General features: G+C 39.0%; 2 protein-coding genes across 3 annotated transcripts in view; one reads left to right on the top strand and one right to left on the bottom strand.

Moving 5' to 3' along the window:
• The window catches only part of abca7 (ATP-binding cassette, sub-family A (ABC1), member 7), a 33,668-nt gene extending 16,645 nt beyond the window's left edge, over window positions 1-17,023 (top strand). For both annotated transcript variants that reach the window (XM_050055076.1, XM_050055077.1), the window contains 23 exons: window positions 226-371; window positions 591-715; window positions 882-989; window positions 1,409-1,601; window positions 1,964-2,058; window positions 2,578-2,610; window positions 2,728-2,833; window positions 2,919-2,993; window positions 3,959-4,128; window positions 4,594-4,771; window positions 5,549-5,664; window positions 6,152-6,296; window positions 6,596-6,719; window positions 7,050-7,179; window positions 7,458-7,584; window positions 7,819-7,881; window positions 8,396-8,502; window positions 9,027-9,168; window positions 9,242-9,376; window positions 9,766-9,869; window positions 10,054-10,146; window positions 12,787-13,036; window positions 13,824-17,023. In XM_050055076.1, coding sequence (XP_049911033.1) covers window positions 226-371; window positions 591-715; window positions 882-989; window positions 1,409-1,601; window positions 1,964-2,058; window positions 2,578-2,610; window positions 2,728-2,833; window positions 2,919-2,993; window positions 3,959-4,128; window positions 4,594-4,771; window positions 5,549-5,664; window positions 6,152-6,296; window positions 6,596-6,719; window positions 7,050-7,179; window positions 7,458-7,584; window positions 7,819-7,881; window positions 8,396-8,502; window positions 9,027-9,168; window positions 9,242-9,376; window positions 9,766-9,869; window positions 10,054-10,146; window positions 12,787-13,036; window positions 13,824-14,309 — 3,251 coding nt within the window. In that variant the 3' untranslated portion in view covers window positions 14,310-17,023. The remainder of the gene's footprint in view (window positions 1-225; window positions 372-590; window positions 716-881; window positions 990-1,408; window positions 1,602-1,963; window positions 2,059-2,577; window positions 2,611-2,727; window positions 2,834-2,918; window positions 2,994-3,958; window positions 4,129-4,593; window positions 4,772-5,548; window positions 5,665-6,151; window positions 6,297-6,595; window positions 6,720-7,049; window positions 7,180-7,457; window positions 7,585-7,818; window positions 7,882-8,395; window positions 8,503-9,026; window positions 9,169-9,241; window positions 9,377-9,765; window positions 9,870-10,053; window positions 10,147-12,786; window positions 13,037-13,823) is intronic.
• LOC126396779 (uncharacterized) lies at window positions 16,031-19,347 on the bottom strand. Its single transcript, XM_050055078.1, has 3 exons — window positions 18,561-19,347; window positions 17,095-17,300; window positions 16,031-16,172 (listed from the first exon to the last, which is right to left on the bottom strand). Exons 1-3 carry the CDS (start codon window positions 19,194-19,196, stop codon window positions 16,031-16,033), a joined length of 984 nt encoding a protein of 327 aa, XP_049911035.1. The 5' UTR covers window positions 19,197-19,347.
• Window positions 19,348-20,838: the final 1,491 nt, after the last annotated feature.

The raw sequence follows: 20,838 nt of genomic DNA, 5'->3' as shown, positions 1-20,838 counted from the left end.
ACTGTGTGCTACATGACTGCCTTTAAATAAAGAATTATTATACAGAGACACAACAATACCAAGTCTGTTGTCATGTCATGTCATGTCATGTCATGTCTCTAGTTTTCTGTGGCTCTCTTTTGTGGGTCCGTTGTATCAAACGTGGACAGCTCTGACAGAAGTCTATGCATCTCTCAGCCCAGTATGCTGGCGTAAGCTCTAACTCTGTGTTCTTCCCGCTTGCAGAACCTCAGGAGACAGACTTGCTGAGTGGAGATGGCCGAGGTGGGGTCCCTCTGACCGGCTGGTGGCTGACGTGGCAGCAGCTGAGAGCTCTCTTCGTCAAACGCTGGCTTTATGCCCGAAGGAGCCGCAGAGGCTTCTTCGCTCAGGTGATGATAAGTATCAGCTGCAGCTGTGAGAGAGCTAGATTCAAAGGCCAGCCATCGTCATCGGGTTTATGGGTTTTATAATGAAAACGCTGACTGTGTCCTCTCCATCTGTTTGACTAATCAGTCATTAGGGGTTTTGTTAATAAAAATATAGTCAGTTACTTATTTCATGGTGTCTCGGTGGCTGTTATTTTAGCTGAAGTTTGATTTTTGCTTTAGATTGTCCTGCCTGCTATGTTCGTGTTGGTCGCTCTGCTCTTCAGCCTCATCGTTCCTCCATTTGGGAAGTATCCCGCCCTGCAGCTGCAGCCCTGGATGTATGGAGAACAGTACACCTTCTTCAGGTAGACCTCCACCCAAACATTCAACTTTCATCAGCATAGAAAATATGTTTTATCAGTTATTTCTGCCATGAATTAGTTTGGTCTACTCTACCTCTGTGACATAACTGGTGGTGTTTTTCACTTGGTGCCTCATTATTGTTATTGTCCTCTGGATTCATATTTACAGCAATGACGCACCTGGGAACCCGGCCATGGAAAACCTGCTGGAAGCTCTGCTGGACAAGCCAGGGTTTGGTACCAAGTGCATGGACAAAGAGGAGGAAGACAACAGCACGTAAGACAACCCCTGTGAATACACTGATTTGAAGGTAGTGGGACATATGGTTCTGAAGCATCAGTTTCATAAACATGATAGACAGCAAAACATCTACAAGTGGGAGATAAAACAGAGACTTCCATACTTTCCTCATATGAATATTACTGTGTGGGGTAAAAGTAAAAATGATGCTTCTGTTCCTGAGGATCACAAATTGCAGTCATTTGATTGGTGGCATGAAGTAATCAGTGACCTTTATTAGCCTGTAGTAGAAATTTAAACATTATCTCTGCAAACAAAATTTTCAGGCTTTGGGGAAATCTGTATACCTTTAAATATTTTTGTAGTAGTTTAATACTCTTTATTTTTAATTACCTGATATTGAGGCAACACTTCAGTGCTTAAACAACAAACCGAACTCCCTGTTCTCCCTGCAGGAGTCCTCAGTGTGAAGGCGAGCGGGGTGGCCTGTTCATGCGACCACAGGTCTCCTACTCCACCTGGCAGATGTTTAGCAGAGGCAACTGGAGCAGAGACACACCGTCTCCTGACTGTCTGTGTAGCACAGAGGACATCCGCAGGATGCTCCCCGACTGCCCACAGGGTGCCGGTGGACTGCCGCCTCCACAGGTTAGTATGGTATCAGGTCATGACTGACTTATGTGCAGAATGCAGTGCTGATTATCTGACTTCTGCACCAGGGACTGCAGATTGGACTGAAAGTATCGTCAGTGCACTTTCACATGCTAAAATGAAATTATCTTGATCTCTGTTTCATTTAAAATGGAGCCAATTAAAAGCACATTCAAGGACAAATGTGATATTTAAGTTAATTAGAAATTAATCTAAAGCCAAACCACAGCTAATATTTCCTGGAACATTGTAACTTTTTCCATTTGGTTGCTTTTGCATGGTATCATATGGTGAAATATACTGCACTTGTGTCTGTACCTGGCTCTTGGAATATTTTTAATTTATTTTTTATCATTTAGATTAAGAGGCTGACCGGAGACATCCTCCAAAATCTGACAAGCTATAACATCTCTGATTACCTGGTGAAAACCTACTCTCAGATCCTCAAGAAAAGGTACAGCATTAAGCATAATAGCATGTATTACTCTTTGGTATTTCATTTAATTTTGTTGCTTTTGTTCATTAGTTTAGATTTTGTTTTTGATGTAGATTACTAAGGATAATAGCAAGGTCTTAAACAATTACTTTCCCCTCTTGTGGTGTTTAAAAATTGAGCTTTAAAATTGCAGCATCTTTGATGTCAGTGACCCAGTTTTATTTGGTCAAGTGTATATATTATTTTTCCCTGAATTTATTTAATAGCCTACATACCATGTGACGCTCAACCCTGTTGTTTTACACTGAAACTGCCAATAGCTGATTTATTTCAAGGAGGATGACATGCAATATATTTGTACTTTGGGGAAAAATGTGTCATTCTATAGTGAATGCAGACATATTTTTGATATCAAAAGACGGATAGCTGTAGTTAGAACACTGATGTTAATGTAGACAATTAAGGCCTATATTTCCCTGTATGTTTCTTTTAAAAGTATTCCACACATTCACTGTCTTTCCTGTTTGTCATTAACAGCCTAAAAACCAAGAAGTGGGTGAATGAATTCAGGTGAGCTGCTGCTATAAAACATTATTTTAGAAGCAAAATATCTGCAGTATCTGAAGCCAGTGTATCGGCTTTTTAAGGCGTGTAGACTGACAAGAAACAAACTGTTTTGTCATGCAGATACGGAGGTTTCTCCCTCGGGGGCAGCGCCACCCAGACTTTATCTCAGGTCCACCATGTCGAAGACTCGATCACGGCGATCAGGACTCGTTATCGAGTTGCACAGGTATAAATGAGGTTTCAGACATGTTTAACTGAAACTAATGTTCTTCCTGAATGTTCTTAATGTTTTCTGATGTTCTCTGATTCAGAACAGTTCACTGGATCACCTGCTAATCAGACTGCCAGATTTTCTGGGAGGACTGAACAGTCAACACAATGTCAAGGTAGATGTGTGTCTGTTTATCTGTCTTCTGCTCATTTTCTGCAGCTTGTCTTTAAAGGACACCCTTAGTGATGGCTACATAATCCGTACAGCGGGGAAAACCAAAAAAATGCAGAAAACAATATATATATTTTAGTCATTTATTTTGAAAAATGTAAATAAGAAACAGAAATGACTAATGCTCCATCATAAGACTCTGATCTGTTGATAAATTCTGAACTCCTGTTTGTGCTCATTTTTATAGAGCAGGCAGAATGAACTTATTAAAACGTAAAGGCACATTGTAGCTGAGCTCAAGCACTTTGAACATATGCTTTAATTCAGTTTTCTTGCTGACCGCATGTGGTCGCATGTGTGCAGTGATGAACACTCCATAGCATGGAGTAGCAATAGCAAGTTATTATTTTGGTACGATTCAAATCAGCAGTGTGAGGCTGCCTGAATGCTTTTGGGGAGAAGAATTCGTCTCCTGTTCTTGTCTTGTTTCACTGATTAACACATTTTCGAGTGATTGCATCAAAAATTAAATGTTTAAAGTGTTTTCACAGAATTACCCAACAATGTCGGCATACAGTTTGACACAACTTGTTATGCCTTGAGCTCGACAAACCTGGCTAACCAGGCCTAAGCTGACTAAATAGCAACTACTGCGCTGCAAAAACTAAGCGAGTGTACAAGTAGTTGACTTAAATAGACTTTTTTGAAAGTACAGTAATTGTTTGGGTCACAGGGTGCACCAAACCGAGGATGTTGCATACTGAACCAAATGTCCTGTACTGAACAGTTCAGAATGAATACCTTTACTGTTACATCCCGATAAGAAACATATTACATGTGTTTGTGTGTCTGTTTCTATATAGCTGTTTAGTGAGTCTTTCTTTCTCTCAATATTTTGCCAAACGAAAACCAGTGCATATTTTGTTTAAGTTTCATAGTGAAACATGTTTCTCTCTTTGTTGTTCTCAGGTGTGGTTTAATAACAAAGGATGGCATGCCATGGTGTCATTTGTCAATGTGATGAACAATGGCCTGCTCAGAGCGAGTCTGCCACCAGGTCCAGAGAGGAGAAAACACGGCATCACCGCCTACAACCACCCGCTCAACCTCACCAAGGAGCAGCTCACAGAAATGGCTATGTAAGTTCACTGCTGTGGAGTTCTGAGGTTGATGTTGGCGGATTCGATTTCTTGTGTTTGTGCCCCCATTAGACACAAGAGGTAAATTCAGCTTAGTCAGAACACTTTAAGTCTGATGGATTACCATCTAAGGGGGGTTTAAAGTCTCTGCTTGGACTTTGACTTTAATAGGCTGCAATAAAAAAGTCACGTTTATGCCAAAATGAGTGGAAACTGACAGCTGTCTGGATGGTAGGATGCCTTCAAAAATGCATACAGTATTATTGTACAACATAATGATATGACTTAAATATTGTTCAGCAGTTAGTTGTTAAAGTTACAGAGAAAATGTTTTTACTCATTGAATATCAGAAATACAACAGAACGACCAAGTGTGAGTCACACTTAGGTCTGTAATGTATATATTGTTCATGTAGATGTGTTTTTCTGTACCTGACCTGTGCTTTTTCCTGCTTCCTCTGTCAGGATGACCACATCAGTGGATGTTCTGGTTTCCATCTGCGTGATCTTTGCCATGTCCTTTGTGCCGGCCAGCTTTGTCCTTTTTCTGATTGAGGAGCGAGTCAGCAAAGCCAAGCACCTTCAGTTTGTCAGCGGGGTCAAACCGATCCTCTACTGGCTGGCCAACTTCACATGGGACATGGTCAGTACTCAAAGAGGAAGGAAAAGATGCATTTTCTTTACTCTTATCAGCCACAAGTTTATCACTTGTTATATTGTGAGGTTTTCCCAGATTGAAATTATACAAAATATCCACTAACTCTGCAAATATATGAAGTAATTTCCAATCATATTTGGTGGGATTTCTTCGTTAGAGGGGATTAGGTACATTTTCAATGTTGCATGCAGTATTTAATTACTACTATTTGCCAGTTGAGGTTGACGAGCTGAAGAGTTGCTCCTTCCCCCAGATTAAGATATATAGGCTATATATAGTATGTACTTCAAAAATAAGTATAGGCGTAATAATGAAAACAAAATCCATAGATCTAATAATTTGTCATTCCGTTCATGCATTAAAGCCCCCAAAAACTATATGATATTGTTTAAAAATCCAAGTTCTGGGTCTTCTGTGTCATTCAAGCCGCACATTTGGTGTGATTGCGTGTGCGAGAGATAGAGCATGCGCCAGTAAACCTGTGAAGCATTAAACAAAAACCATAATGTCACAGTGGAGAGAGACGCACAGACAGATGGACCGCAGTAGATGATGAAGAAGTGAACAGTGCACCCCTGGATCCCCCTACAGAAGTCCGGGATAAGCTCCCAATGTCCTCAAATCATAGAAACACCCCTGGAGCTCACCTTAGTTCTTCAGCCAATAATCTGTGTGAGATGAGTCTCAGTAGAAAATAATATTTACTGGATCAAAAAAGACTTGCTCTTTTTCTAAAATGTTTTTTCTTTGTCATCTTTTCAGTTGAACTACACCGTCCCAGCCACCATGGTGGTGCTGATCTTCATCTGTTTCCAGCAGCAGTCATATGTCTCGGAGACCAACCTACCCGCTCTCGTCCTGCTCCTCCTGTTCTACGGGTGCGTCCAGGCTCAGAATCCACTGATTTCTGTCCTCACTGTTACACTTCTAAAATCATACATCACTGACTGAACAATCGGAGCGACTCATGTCTGTTTCCATACTCGAGGATAATCAGTTTTCTTTTTATCTGTGTTTCAATCCTGCGTACTTGAGACATCTTAAGCCTGAATCTTGATTTTGACTTTTCTCTTTTGACTCTTTATCTTTTTTGCTCTGTACATAACTACAAAGGCAAACATATTGACAGCAGTGATCTTATAATTATCTCATTAGCTACAGGATGATTTATATTATGGGACTCAACAATCCCCGTGCCAAAAGAAAAAATGTTTAAATTACTTACATTTTACTTAAGTTTACTTGATATGATACACAATTTCCTCATGTCTCTTATAAACAAGGTCTCTATTGTTTCATATATGGTTTGTAACAACAGTATTGTATCTGTCTTTAATAATTTCTTCACCTGATGATCCTCTGTAGGTGGTCCATCACCCCTCTGATGTACCCAGCGTCCTTCGTGTTCACCGTCCCCAGCACAGCCTATGTGGTCCTGACTTCCATCAACCTTTTCATTGGAATCAACGGCAGCATCGCCACCTTCGTCCTGGAGCTGTTTGTTGATGAGGTACAAACACTGAAAGAAATCCTTAATTATTGGCTACATCTGAAAATACAAAAAAAAAATGTCAAAGATATAACAGCAGCTACACAATTATAGCAGCAACAGGCATAAGATCTTGATTTCATTCACATGGAGCTCTTAATTTGAAAGTTTTTTTTTTTACTTTTAGAAATGTAATATAAAAGTGAGGTGGGAAAGCAGTAATCATTCAGTCATTTTGTGCATTGCAGCAAAAAACACATTTTATTTCGAGGCTCTTTAACTAGTCTATGATCTCTTGGTGATTTTTTTTTTCTTCCCAGCATCTGAATGAGGTGAACAGGATCCTGAAGAAGGTGTTTCTCATCTTCCCTCATTTCTGCCTGGGACGGGGACTCATCGACATGGCCAAAAATCAGGCCATGGCAGACGCTTTCCAGAGACTGGGTACTTATATATCCACCTCTAAATAGATATCTAAAAATCTGTTAAGTATTTTAGAGCTAAAAATTATTTTACCCCAGAAACTGTGAACTTCTCCCCTCCACCTCCTTCTCATCCTTGTGGTGCTTGTGCACTACAGTTTGAATATATAATATACAGTATAATATGTATTGTGTTGTTAGACCTTTTAATGTATGAGGGAGATTTTCTTTACCTTCTGTGGGGGCATTATTGTATGCATACCTAAACACTTAATCTGCAGCAAACAGACAGGACTTATAATATATAAAGATACATGCACGAGAAGATTGAGTGTGGTTCTTCCTTCTCCAGGCACGAAGCAGACTCTGGACCCTCTTCAGTGGGACTTTGTGGGGAAGAACCTGTTTGCGATGGCAGCTGAAGGTGTTGTCTTCTTTATCTTCACCATACTGCTGCAGTACAGGTTCTTCATACACTTCAGGTATGTTTAAAACAACTCTTTTAATATTTTAATATTGAAGCCGCAGTTTGAATATATCAGATATTTGAGATTTGTCACAGGAGATGAGGAATTTTAGTTTGGAATTTGATAAAGTATACAGGATATGGCATGTCATGTTTGAAGCCACAAGAGCTTACAACAGATGGGCAAAAACAGGAAGTCTACCCGGGTGCAAGCAGTTTCTCCCTTCAACACCTCTTCATCCCCAACAGTAGTAAAACTAACTGAAACAGCCTATCTTTTATCTCTCCGTTCAGGCCGTGGTGGTCCGAGCCTCAGATGCCTCCTCTTGGTCCAGAGGATGAGGATGTCGCCAGGGAGAGAGAGAGGGTCATAAGTGGCAAAGCCCAATCAGACATCCTCACCCTTATCGACCTCAGCAAGGTACAGCCGTTAACCTTACTTATTAATGCTCCTGTGGCTGAATCATAGCAAATCTCTGCCTTCAGTTGACATCAAGTTTTTATGAGAAAAAAATAAACATTCAAACTTCTTATTTGAGTCCTGTTTGTAAGAGCTACATTTGTGAATTTTTGTTTGCCATCATGCATTATTATTTTTGCTATGACTGTATCACTTCCTGGTTGCTGGTAAAACAAAGGACTTTTTGTTTTGCAGGTTTATAAAGCAGGCAGGAAGCCAGCGGTGGATCGTCTCTGCCTTGGGATTCCCCGTGGCGAGGTGAGAGATACACACCAAAATCAATGAATCAAAATCAATAAACACACACACAGCCATTATCTGACTTTGGTTCTAATCAGCACTGTGTTTGTCAGACATGTATATCTGCTGTAGATACAGTCATTATCTCCCAAAAGAGGTAATTTTGGACAATATACCCCTGATTATTTTATCACCACTACTACTACTACCGTTAGTATTGTTACTACAGCTGCTCCTGCTCCTGCTTCTATTACTGAAACCATTAAATAGTAATACTCCCACAACCGAAACTACTGCTTCTAAAAATACTGCTGCTAATATTGTTCCGCTGCAGCTGCTTCTACGCCTACAACCACAACTGTTACTGCTACTACTGCAGTAGTTTTTGCCGCAGCCGTAGAGTGAAACATCTGTTACAATTTAGCTAAGTTTATAACTTTACATAGTCTCAAGGGAACGGTACTAGCTGCTGACTACAGCTGCTGAACGTATAGATCTATTAATAACTTGATGTTGTGTATGTGTGCTCCAGTGTTTCGGCCTGCTAGGGGTGAACGGAGCAGGGAAGACCTCGACCTTTCGCATGCTGACCGGAGACACGGACGTCACCTATGGAGAGGCTTTCCTTAATCACCACAGGTACAAAGCATCTCTACCACCTGGTTATTCAAGTTTTGCAAAGGCATTAAAAAATTCAAAAGTGAATAACATCAAACAGTAAATGATATTTGTGGGAATGATTCTTTTCTAGAGAGGAGGAAAGGAATGTGGATGTGAAGCTGAATGTGATAAACATTTTTGTGAGCACATAAAAACAACAGTGAATACAAAATTAATTGTATATTTTTGTCATTTGGCTGTTAAATCGTCAAAATCTCTAAACCTTGAAATAAACTACAGTTGTAGTCATAACTGTAGTGGTAGTATCAGTAGGAGCCGGGAATGTCTTGTAGAAAGAGTGCCAACTGAAGAGCTTGTGTTAGCAGCAGTAGCAGAAGCACCAGTAACTGTAGCAGTTATGGTGGAAGCAGTAGTAGAAGTATCGTTAGTAGTGTTAGTATTAGTCCTAGAAGTAATAGCAACAGTTGTGACAGTAGTACTTCTAATAGCAGCAGTATTAGTATTGGTATAACTGTGAAACTGTGTGTCTCTGTGGTTCTCAGTGTGCTGACGGAGATGGAGCGGGTCCACCAGCTGATGGGTTACTGTCCCCAGTTTGACGCCATCAGCGACTTGCTGACGGGCCGGGAACATCTGGAGCTGTACGCCCGCCTGCGGGGAGTACAAGAGGAGTCTGTTGCCAAGGTAACGTGAAGGAGCAGCTCACGTCAAAACTAAAATTGAGACATTGAGTCATGGGATTTCTGATTTCCTGCAGGTGGCACAGTGGGGCGTGAAGAAGCTGGGACTGACCCAGTACGCTGAGCGGGAGGCTGGAGGCTACAGCGGAGGCAACAAGAGAAAACTCTCCACTGCCATCTCCCTCATTGGGGCTCCACCTGTTATATTCCTGGTGAGAAATGAACTTATTCACCAAACAGCTGAAGGGCAACTGCTTAGATCAACACGAGATGAAACTTAATGTCGCCTGATAAATTCTGTATTAGTTGGATACACATGATAAAATGCCTCAGAATTTACTTTTATATTTGAATAAATAACATTTTAAACAATAAAACCATAGATAAATTGCGACATAATGCTCATAAGAATCCTTGCATGAAAAACATACACGCTCAACAAAGATATTGCTTGTAAAACTTAGTAACTTAATGTTGGTGCCACTACAGTTTATCTGCTTTAATTCTTTCTTAAAGTGTGTTTAGTAATATTACTAAAATGTATTAGTATTTGACTCACATATTGTTTCCTTGATTGCATGATTCATTTGATTGTTGTCAGGATGAGCCCACCACTGGCATGGACCCAAAAGCCAAAAGGTTTCTGTGGAACTGCATCCTCAGCGTCACCAAAGAGGGAAGAGCTGTAGTTCTCACCTCCCACAGGTAGGAGGAGCTGTACACTAAATTATTCTTCATATATTTGTTATAATTACAGATACACAACTGAAATCTAGCAGGCTGACCCACAACTATCTGAAGATCTGCTGCATCACTTCTGTATTTACACCTATAAGTTTCCTCACAGCATACATGTTAAAGGATTTTTATTGTGTGTCTGTGTGGTCAGTATGGAGGAATGCGAGGCTCTCTGCACCAGAATGGCCATCATGGTCAACGGCAGATTCCAGTGTCTCGGATCTGTACAACACCTGAAGAACAGGTAAGCAAGTAAACACGTAAACCACAAGTACAAAAACTCCAAACACAGTTTATCAGTCAGTGAATGAATTTGTGCTGATTCAAATGCATTACGTCCCCACACTGCCTAACTTTACCTCTTCCTCAGTTCTATCAGTTACTTAACTATGTGCTTTTTAGACACGCTGAAGCCAAAGTGTGCTTCCTGTTTTGATCATTGTCCCCATGACAGAGAAGCGATCTGCGAAGGACCCTCTCCGAGCTGATATTTGTGTCACAGTAAAGCAGCTGAGTCACTCGATGAAGTTTACTGTCATGAGTCACTGCCACAAATTAGTGAAATCACCAAAGAGGGTGTACAGGGACACATGTACTGTTAATATCAACTGAGTTTGGTTCAATTCATGCACGGTGAAATGATCATTAAAGCCATTAAAACTATATTAATTAATACACAATATGATGCCTCATCTTTATTAGCGTATGTATGAGTTAAACCAGGTGAAGTCAGATATTAAATGGTAAAGATACACCATTATTTAGAGTTTGGCAATATGACAATGTATATCATGTGAGATGATATAAATTATTCAGCTGTCAGATTTTTTATATATTCTCCATTTATATATTGTAGTATCCAACAGTTAAATAAGAAGGAGCAGGACTGTTTTATGGTAATATTGAATTATTGTGCAATTTTTGCATCAATGTGAAGAAGTACTACTAATTAACTGGTATTTATTTGCTGCATTTGTCTGATACAGAGTTAATTTCTTAATTGATATTCTAAAAATATAGTATATACATGAAATACATCGATATTGCAATATAAAATTACATACAGCAGGCTGTGATATTGGATTTTTTCCCCCACATGCCCATACTCCAGTCAAGTGCTCATTTATTAATGAAATATAGTAAGCTTGCAAATAATGATTATTATCATTATTGATTAATCTGGCTATTATTTTCTGGATTTATTGTTGTGTCAATAAAAGGCCAGACAGTAGTGAAATGTGCCCTGTGTAATTTGGCAGAGGTCAAAGTGGCGAGTTCAAATGTTTGGTTTTTTTTCTGTTTTTTTAATCCAACCAACAATCCAAAAGCATCCAAAAATCCAAAGCTAAATAGTTTAATATCATGTATGACGAAGAAAAGTGCCAAATTCTCGCTTTTGAGAAGCAGGAAATCAGAAAATTTGCTTTAAAAATGACTAAAACAATCATTCAGTTATCAACATTGCCAATTAATTTTCTGTCGATAGATTAATTGTTGCAGCTCTAAAATATAGTCTACGTTGTCAGATAAATATAATTAAGCAATATCACACGAGAGGGAGTGATGTTGTACTGTGATGTCGTCACGGCTGTGATTCGGTCGTAGAAGACAATCACAGCCGTGACGATATCACAGTACAACATCACAAGCTCGAGTCAGCCGTGACGATATCACAGTACAACATCACAAGCTCGAGTGTGATATTGCTTTTATACAACAGTTTAACAGTTAAATAGGCAAGGCTGATTAAGAAATGTTGAAAAATGAGGACAAAATAGATAATTTAAGCATTTTATTTGTCCTCCACCAACAAAAATAGTTCCCTCAGGACTCCGCTGTCACCGTTGCTATGTAACGCAGACATGGTGCGCCAGGCACTTACTCTTTATACACATTTAACTGCACATTTCCATTAATTGTGCAGCCGGTGAAATAAGTCTCTGGTGACTGCATGGTGGACTGTCGCTTCACAGGCACAGCCGACTCTGCCTTCTGATCTGACAGTATGTTGCTTTTCTCCAAGTCATTGAGCTCCGCTGATGAAACACTGACAAACCTGGATGTGTGCTCAGATGGATTCAGCTTCTCCTCTCCCTCATCTTCCTCTGATGACCATTCATAGTTCAATTCAAAACTTATTTTAGGCAATAAATCCATATTTTTGGCTGTTTGACAGTGGATGAATTAATTAGCCTACAACGCAACTGCTGACCTAACTGACACTAACTGTCAGTTTTGATTTGATTGTTGATTGCAATCAGCTGTGTGGCAGAGTGATACATACACAGTGAAATAACCGTGATGTTGTACTCCAATATCGTCACGGTTTTACTGTCTCTCGACCAATCAGATTGCAGGGCCGGAACTAACTGTTGTATAATGTTTAATTGATCCTTGAGGGGAAATTTAGTCCGTCAACATTTGGAAATAATTTTTGTCTTAGTTCTCTTGATGGCGGTAATTACTTTTTCTAAGTCGTGTATAGTGACTTTGGTTTAACTGTAAAACAAAAAGTATTTCCAAAAGGATTTAAATAAAATAAATAAAATCACTGCAAGGATAATCTGAGCTGTCGAATTTTTGCTTTTTATATATTTTTGCTGCACGTGTTACTCAACAGTGCATTTTCAGGAACAACACGTCATGAAGCTGATTGGCTTCTAAATGTAGATGCTGATTTATTTCCACTTCAGAGCAAACAGGCAATTTAGATGTAATAGCATCTCATAGATCCTCGTGAGATTAACTTTTTCTGTCTTGTGTGTGTTGCTACATATTCTTGTTTTATAGAGCAGCTCTGAAACACATTGATTTGAGCTGTGTTGACTTGACAGTATATAAAAAAAACTTTGACTACTGTTTCTTCTGTCCTTTCATCTCTCAGGTTTGGTGATGGCTACACCATCATCCTCCGTCTGGCGGACGCTAAATCTGACCCGGACTCATGCCCCATCAGCACCTACATGAAGAGCTCTTTCCCCAGCATTGAGCTGAAGGAGCGCCACCAGAGCGTGCTGCAGTACCAGCTGCCCTCACACGCCTGCTGCCTGGCTCGTGTCTTCGATGTGCTGGCCAACAACTACGAGGAGCTGGGCATCATCGACTTCTCTGTTTCACAGACCACCCTGGACCAGGTGAGGACAATTCAAATCTCCCGTGTTTCTGAAAAAGTGTTGTGTATTGAGCCTGATCTAAGCGCTTCTGTAAATAGAGCTTCACATCTCAAATGTCCTTTATTGAGGCAGTGTGTCAGCCACTAGAAGGATGCTGTTTCCCATCAGGCTTTGCTCTCTGGCTAGTTCATTGAGGAAAAAGCATGAATAATAAATAATGTTTAACAAGCATTTGTAAATTAACAACTAATAAAAAAGGGGCAGAAAAAGTCAGAAAATAGCAACAAAGAGTGTCAATAATCTTACCACATCACCTTTACTTGCCTAAATATATAGTATATCATCACTCTCTCACATGGTTTCACATTTTCTATGATACCGTGAAACATAACAAATGTGTAAAATGTAGATTATTGCATTTAATTTCAAGTTACACAGTATTTAATGATGGGTTGCCAAATGTTATCAAATCGAAAAGGGATTTATTAATTTTCCAGACAGATTTTATCAATGGTTGGGGCAGCAAATTCTTCCAGTATGTGAGAAATTTTATTTATGTATTTATTCATGAAGGAATAGGATCAAAAGGTACATCTTAACTATTGAACAACATTTGAGTTATAATATGGAGACTAGTCCACACTCAGTTAATATCTAAGTTGCCCTTAATACAAAATACATTAGATAATTAGTTAAGAGATGTTAGCCACATGAACATAATGAACAGCCGACTGTCATTAGCTTAATATCTGACCAGGATCATTCAAATGAATTAAAGAATGACACTAAAGCCAGTTAATTTTTGTAGGTGTTTGTCAACTTTGCCAAAGAGCAGACGGATGACGACCTCCTCACAGATGTGGTTGTCAGCAACACAACAGTACAGACCAACCTGACTGCACTGTCCACCAGGATTAACCCTCCCACTATCCAACCACAGCCACCAGTCACACCTCCTCGGACAAGCAAGACTCCACAGAAGCAGGGGAAACCATCTGACAGCAAACCCAAAGAGGGTAAATCAAAAAAGCCAAAAGCTGGCAAGGTCAAATCCAAAGAAGGCAAAGCTAATGGGGAGAAAAGCAGCGGTACGGCGATGACCAGAATACCTCAGAGAGAGGAGAAGGCTCAGAGGAAGAGCCAAAGGGGCAGCAGTGCATCGGACAGCAGTAATGGTGGAGTTCAGGGAGAATCCAGTAAATCCAGTGGGTCCAAACACAAAGCAGAGAGCTCCAGTAAAAGTCCCTCTGCACTCTTTATAGTCGACAGCAACACACAGGACAGTGCACTGTGAAGTGGACTGGTGCAACGCAAGCAAAGGTTCAAAGGACCAACTAAAGTCAAAAGCTTTTTATTACTTGCCCTTGTTCATTTAAATGTTTTTCAGGGACGGCAGCGACCTCAATATGCAACATGGAACGACATGGCTCATTGGAATAAGAAGCAGAAAAGATGGAATTTGAAACTTACTGTTAGAAGTAAATTTATCCCCTTGGCCTCTTCTGAAGAAAGACAGGTGAGTACCTCCTAATGTGGTTTGGTGCCTTGTTCCCCTTGTTAACATATCTGTAGCTTTATACCCTTTATTTGGGTCCATAAATCTTACACTGTGTCTTTACTTTCTGTATCAGTCTCATAAGTCTGAAGTTATTTATCCTTAAAAATATTATGCAAGGCTTCATGTAAAAACAAGGGGTGGCGTTCCTCAGGGCTCAATCATTGGACCTCTCACAATCTCATCTATTTTTTTTGCTGAAAGCACTTTAAAGAAGAAAATGCTGCAAAATCTCAAACTGTTACTGGAGTATATGTGTTACATGTAATTATTAAGACATTTTTATGTGTCAGAAAGCATCTGAGAGGTTGTTTCAGAACATTATATAGTATCTCTCATGTGGAGAGAATTCTTACTGCAAGTTTATTGTGAAATAACTCTGAAATATTAAATTATGAACTTTCCAGGTGTTACTGTTTTGTAAATCAAGAATTTATTTTGTCTTTTATCTGTCAAACTTTTATTTTTTTTATTTTTATTTTGTGTGATTGGGTAACAGTGTCACTGTATGAACATGGGGTATTATATATGACAGGAGTGCGGGTGGTTCTTCTGCCTGTTATTTACTGTCATTTTAGTTATTTAATAATTAGATCATGTTTTGTTTTTCAACTTTATACATGTTACATGTATGTGGCATACTTCCTGCTCACATGACATCTCATATAATTAACACAAGATATTAAAGCATTTTCAAACTATTGAAAAAGTCCAGCACGCAGGTATGACTACGCTGTTTTAGCTGCAATGTTGTTACAAATTCTTCTACATAATGCCAAACTACAGCACTCCAAATCAAATCAAAGAAATTATGATAGCTCACAGAATTAAAAGTAGTATTCACCAGATGCAACAACATTGCCTTTGGTCAACATTTGTTTATTTTTTATTGTTCTTTATTTAAGTTTATTTTAATAAACAGTTTGTTTGTTTTTCTATTAAAAAAAAAAAGTGACACAGCTGACTGAATGTCATTAGCAGGTTGTTACTGCACCGTAATGCACTGTTACATATTCAAAAGATTGTTACAATGGTAACTATAGGCATGAGACAAAGAATCAGAAGGGTTTCATTCCAAAATGCAAACTGTTACAGTGGGAAATGTTGTGTTTAATACAGTTAAATGTGTTAAAAGAAGGCTGAAATGATGCAGACCTTAAACATCTTAAACATTACGATGGATCAAAATGGTGAATGTGTCATTTTGGAATGAAAGTCTGTACTACTGAATGTACTTTTATGGTATTATGCTTGAAAAGTTGAACTTGAACATAAATTTATCTGTGCATCTACTATAAGATGTACATTATATACTGAAGATATGCTAGCATAGAGAAGAAAAACGGGTACATGTCTGTTGTGAATGTTTTGTCCCGAAGGAAAATAAAACTGTGGTTTCCTGGATATTTTTTTAAATACTGTTCTGTATCTTATGAGTCCAGTTTGTTGTTTTTGATAAATTACTGCAGCATGCTGGATGTCAGGAGGTTTTTCTTCGTCATAGTGTGGATGAGCGTTGGTTTTGGGGCAGATGAAAGTGGTGGGAGGCTCCGCTGTGAGTTTACACTGCATCCACCCACTGATGTCTCTGTTACTGCTTCACTGTTCAGAGAAAAAAGACAGAAACCAAATTGACAGAGTGGTTTTCTTCACACTGAAGTCACTTATCTAATGTTATTTAGATAAATAACATTTACACATGAATGCAAAAACTCTACATGTATCAGATTTTAACATACAGTAAACATACTTAAACAACCTGTTTAAAGATGACATTGTTATCTACTGGTTTGCAATATTAAGGGTTCAGTAATGACCGATATTTTAAACATAAAATATTGTAGTGTTTAACCATTTTTATTGCCAAGATTTCAGTAGTTTCTTTGATTTGCCAGGGTAAAAACTGTATTTAGTCCATCATGGGACACGACAGTTTGTGTCAGTTGCCTTTTAGCCAACTTTACTGTGATACATCAAGTCACTAAAAAATGATAATCTCAGATTTTTCCTCATATTAAATGCATTTTTTTAACACCTTTTGTGGCTTCTGTTAAAGCCATCAAACATGGTCATTATTAGTTCTCTAATATTTATTTATTTTTTGTCAGTGGCGGAGTCCGCCATTCCCACACTGGATTTAAATGTCATACACACGCACAAAAGACCTGTTTTCTTAGAAGATTTTGAAGGGGAAACATTTGTGTTAGTTCAAGTAGAGCTACAGTGATTCATGAAGAAATTGAATTCATTTGAATTTCTGAATATTGAATAAAATGTGGAAATACATTCCTGTCAGATGTCCTTCTTCCTCAATAGCTGGAGGAACCTCCATTCTCTAGAGCGGATGAGGCTGTATTCATACATCATATTTAATTTAAAAACAGGTATAATAGTCAAATATGAACAATGCTTTACCTTAATGAAACCATGATTAATAGACTTCCTATATTCCCCTCAGTGCTTTAACTACCGTACAATGAACAATAACATTCTCCAAAACTGTACTCATAACTCCCAAACATACATGTTGGCCAGGTTTCTGTTCTCCGTGCCGCTCCTCTCCCTCAAACGTCGCTCACTAACAGCTGCGAGGAGCTGATCAGAATGGACACGTGTCCACCGTCCTTCATCGCGACCTCTCCTCTTCCTCCTCAGTTTCTGTGTGACCGTCTGCAGCAGAGCATCCAGACTGGACAAGGAGACGTCAGGGAGACGAAACTCAGGAGATCTCTGCAGAGAGAACAAGAGAGGAGAGTCAGACGGGTGTGATGGCAGTTGTGTTCAGAAGAGGAAGACATTTTTCCTGTCATGTTTTAGTTTGTGTGTGTTCTTGTATCTGTCTGACAGTTGTGGAAGGAGTACTTAGCTCCATATAAGTAAAGGTACCTATACCACAGTGTAGAAATACACCATTACAACTCAAGTATTAACAGTAAAATGTCCTTACAAAACCAGAAGTACCAAAAGTAAAAGAACTCACTCCCCAGTGACTGATATTGTTATACGACATAAGAATGATAAGAGTGCATAAGCAGAATATTAGTTTTAGTCCAGTGGTTCATGGCCCTGTCCTCAGGGTCACAAGATAAATTTCAGGTTGTTGTTTTTTTTTTTAATTAGATCATTCTTCATCTTGTAGACCTCAGACAGTTGTTAAAATGAAACCATGTGAGAATTAAAGTGGAAATATCTTATGGAAATATATATGGGTTTTTTTCTGTAAGAGGTCACAATATCGGGAACTAATGGTTAATGTTTAACAGTGTATTACATTTTATAATCCTATTATAAGTATAAAGTTGTTACGAGGGTAATACTCAGAGTACAAGCACTAAGTAACTTTCCATGACTGGTGTATCTTGAATAACTAAATTAATTTTTGAACTGCTGTTTTGAAGTTATGCTTTCTTTTCTAAAAGCTTGTCAAATTATTTACCATTCAAACTTTTAATTTTAGACCTCATTCAAGCAATAATTTGAAAAATGAGCCATCAAAACATTTGCATCCTTTAATATTAGAAGAGTGAAAAATGTTTTTAATGTCTCTTAGCTTCTGTTTTAACACTCTACACTGTATCAAAGGGGCAATACAGAGTATTTGCCCTGTGTGTGTGTATCAATGCCAGTGACTCAATCAGGAAGATGCTGCTGTTTCTGACTTTTAAAACTCTTTTTATTGCCCAAAGCCTTGTTGATTTCTACTCTACTTGGCTAATGTGTTCTTCCCCTTGTGTAAAATTGTGACTAAATAACTCCCTCTCAATCACAGCCCAAGTTGTGCCAGACCAGTTTATGATGATGCAAGTCCTCCTTGTTTCCAGTAAAGGTAGAGATTTAACTTCCTTAATGTCCTTTTTACTGAACTACCTTTACATGAGCTACTTCAAGCTTTCTCTCTTCATCTCAGGAATTTAAGGAGGAGATGTAATCAGTCTTTAATGATGAAGAAGAACAAACATTATTTGTCAGCTGGTTTTGTAGTTTACTCACACTTTTGGAGAACAGGGGATTGTCCATCCAGGGCCTGCTGTCTGCTACATGTCCTGTAACTAACCCGTCGCCTCTGCAGCCTCTTATAGTAACATTTGAAGAGATGGTCCTTGTTTGCTCAGTTGGACTGATGGGAGGTAGAGGAGTGTGGTGCCCCCTCTGACGGTCACAACACTCAGGAGCTGGTTTAGGTTGAGTTATAGGTGGTAGCACAAGCCAAGGACTTTGCGCTTGTTTGGTGTCAGCGTCCAGATTTAATCCTGTAAAAGAATTGAGTATTTGTTCCTCAGATTTAGTGACAGATGGATCATTTTTGCAGCTGGTTTCAGGTTTCTTTTTACTTGTGCATTCGTTGTCCTCCTTTCTCTCTTCCTCTTCCTCCACTGGCTCCTTGGCTGCAGCCAGAACGGGCATCAGATTGACACAAAGCTTCATTATATTCCCTGATGTCTCACATGTAGTAGCCTCCCTGGCTGAGGTGGATTTGCTCTTAGATGTGGCAGCTTTAATCCTCTCCTTTGACTTCACAGGTCTCATCTTGGGAATTGATTTCTCCATTTTACACACGATCATCGGACAAGTGTCTGGCTCATGTTTTTCCAGTTTTACTGAGCTTGTCTTCTTCTCTTTCTTCATTCCAAAATTTGTATAAAAACACCTTTAAAAATCTTCTCTGATATTGTCCAAACATCTCTAAAAAAAAAAAAGCGTATTGAGATTAAAAATTGTCCAAATTTTACTGACTTTTTTCTTTTGCCAGAAACAAACTGAACAGCTTCTCTTTCTCTCCAGCAGCAGAGAAAAGAAAAGCTCGGAACAATTAGATGACTCCGTGGCAGGCCTATTAAACTGGCTGTTATGGTAACATGCACACAAACTCCAGTCACTCTTAATGAGCCAGGAGGAAGCCATTGGTATTCAAACTTATATCAAAGGATGGATTATGTTTGAACCCACTCAAAGATGCTGGATCAGAAATGATGGAGGGGGCAGAGGCTTTATTTTGCAAATTATGACAGGAATGTGTTTCATTAGGTGTGCCAAAGATTGTCTATTGACAGGATGACTCACTCAGGACTTGAAAAAGGTTTTAACTACGTTAGGCTAGGCAGTAAATATACAAAAGGAAACCATATGTTGCCATCTGAAATACTCAATCGCAAATGAAATTTTGAAAATTTTCATTATTGTCACCACTGGTTCTTATAGCCTACTACGGTGTACTTCAGTTCTGCATGTGGTTTGTCGAAGTGGTGTTTCTGTAGTCCTTGCTTGGATGCTGTGGGTAGGTATCAAGCACTGTCCTGTCTCTACTTCATTACATTCAAATGAATTAAAAAGTGCTACACTATGAGTGTTATTTAGGCCAGTGCTTCTCAACTGGTTCAGTCACAGAGTCCAGATTTCTCCTAAGTCACTGGTTCAAGGTCCACACAGTTTAATCTGTTCAGCATCATACTTGTGTTTGGCCATGTTGTTGAGCTAATTTGCTCTCTCTGTTAAGAAGCTGTCTGTTAGTCAGTCACTGTACAGCAGGACAAGGCACTACAGAATGAAAGTTCTGTGCCACAAATTCACTGTACTCCAAAATAAAGTGTGTTTTTTACAAACTTCACACTACGTCACTTGGGGTCCATTCAAAATGGACCTGCGACCCACTTTTGGACCACGACCCACCTGTTGGGAACCACTGATTTAGGCTTTAGCACTTCTGATTGTTCTAATATTTGTAAAGTGTTAGTATGTTAATCTGTATATAGTAAAGTAAGTCTTTACAAAAAGTCATTAAACTTGTCACATTAGGTCATTATGTGTGCACTTTTCCTTTGCGGCCTTCATTTATGTGCTGTCTCGCTAAAATGGCTGTTGGTCATATTGGGAACCCCCGATCTAAGTTTTTTGTTGTTGTTTTTTCTAAATCTTAGATTAGATTAGCTGATAAATTTATGATTTTCCCAAGGGGAAATTCTCCCTCATTTGCTGGATTAAAGTTTTACTTGCAGCAAGTAAGAAAGCGATCACCAGACATTGGCTTGATGTTAACGCCCCTAAACAGGAACACTGGCTGGAAATCGTCTAATAAATCTTAATTATAGAAAAGTTGACAATTGACAGACATTCTGAGAGTTAGAGAGAATACATTTAAAAACAACTGGGGAAAAAATAACATTTGTATGAGACAGGACACCAACTAAAGAATGTCTAAAGATAAAATACTTGTATAAAGATTGAATATTAAAGTTCTAAACAACCTATTATTCTTACTTTAGATTTTGGT

This window comes from Epinephelus moara, chromosome 10 (assembly GCF_006386435.1).
Source record: "Epinephelus moara isolate mb chromosome 10, YSFRI_EMoa_1.0, whole genome shotgun sequence".
Taxonomy (NCBI): Eukaryota; Metazoa; Chordata; class Actinopteri; order Perciformes; family Serranidae; genus Epinephelus; species Epinephelus moara.
The sequence above is the reverse complement of the archived record's forward strand: the minus strand, read 5'-3'. Positions and strand labels throughout refer to the sequence as shown.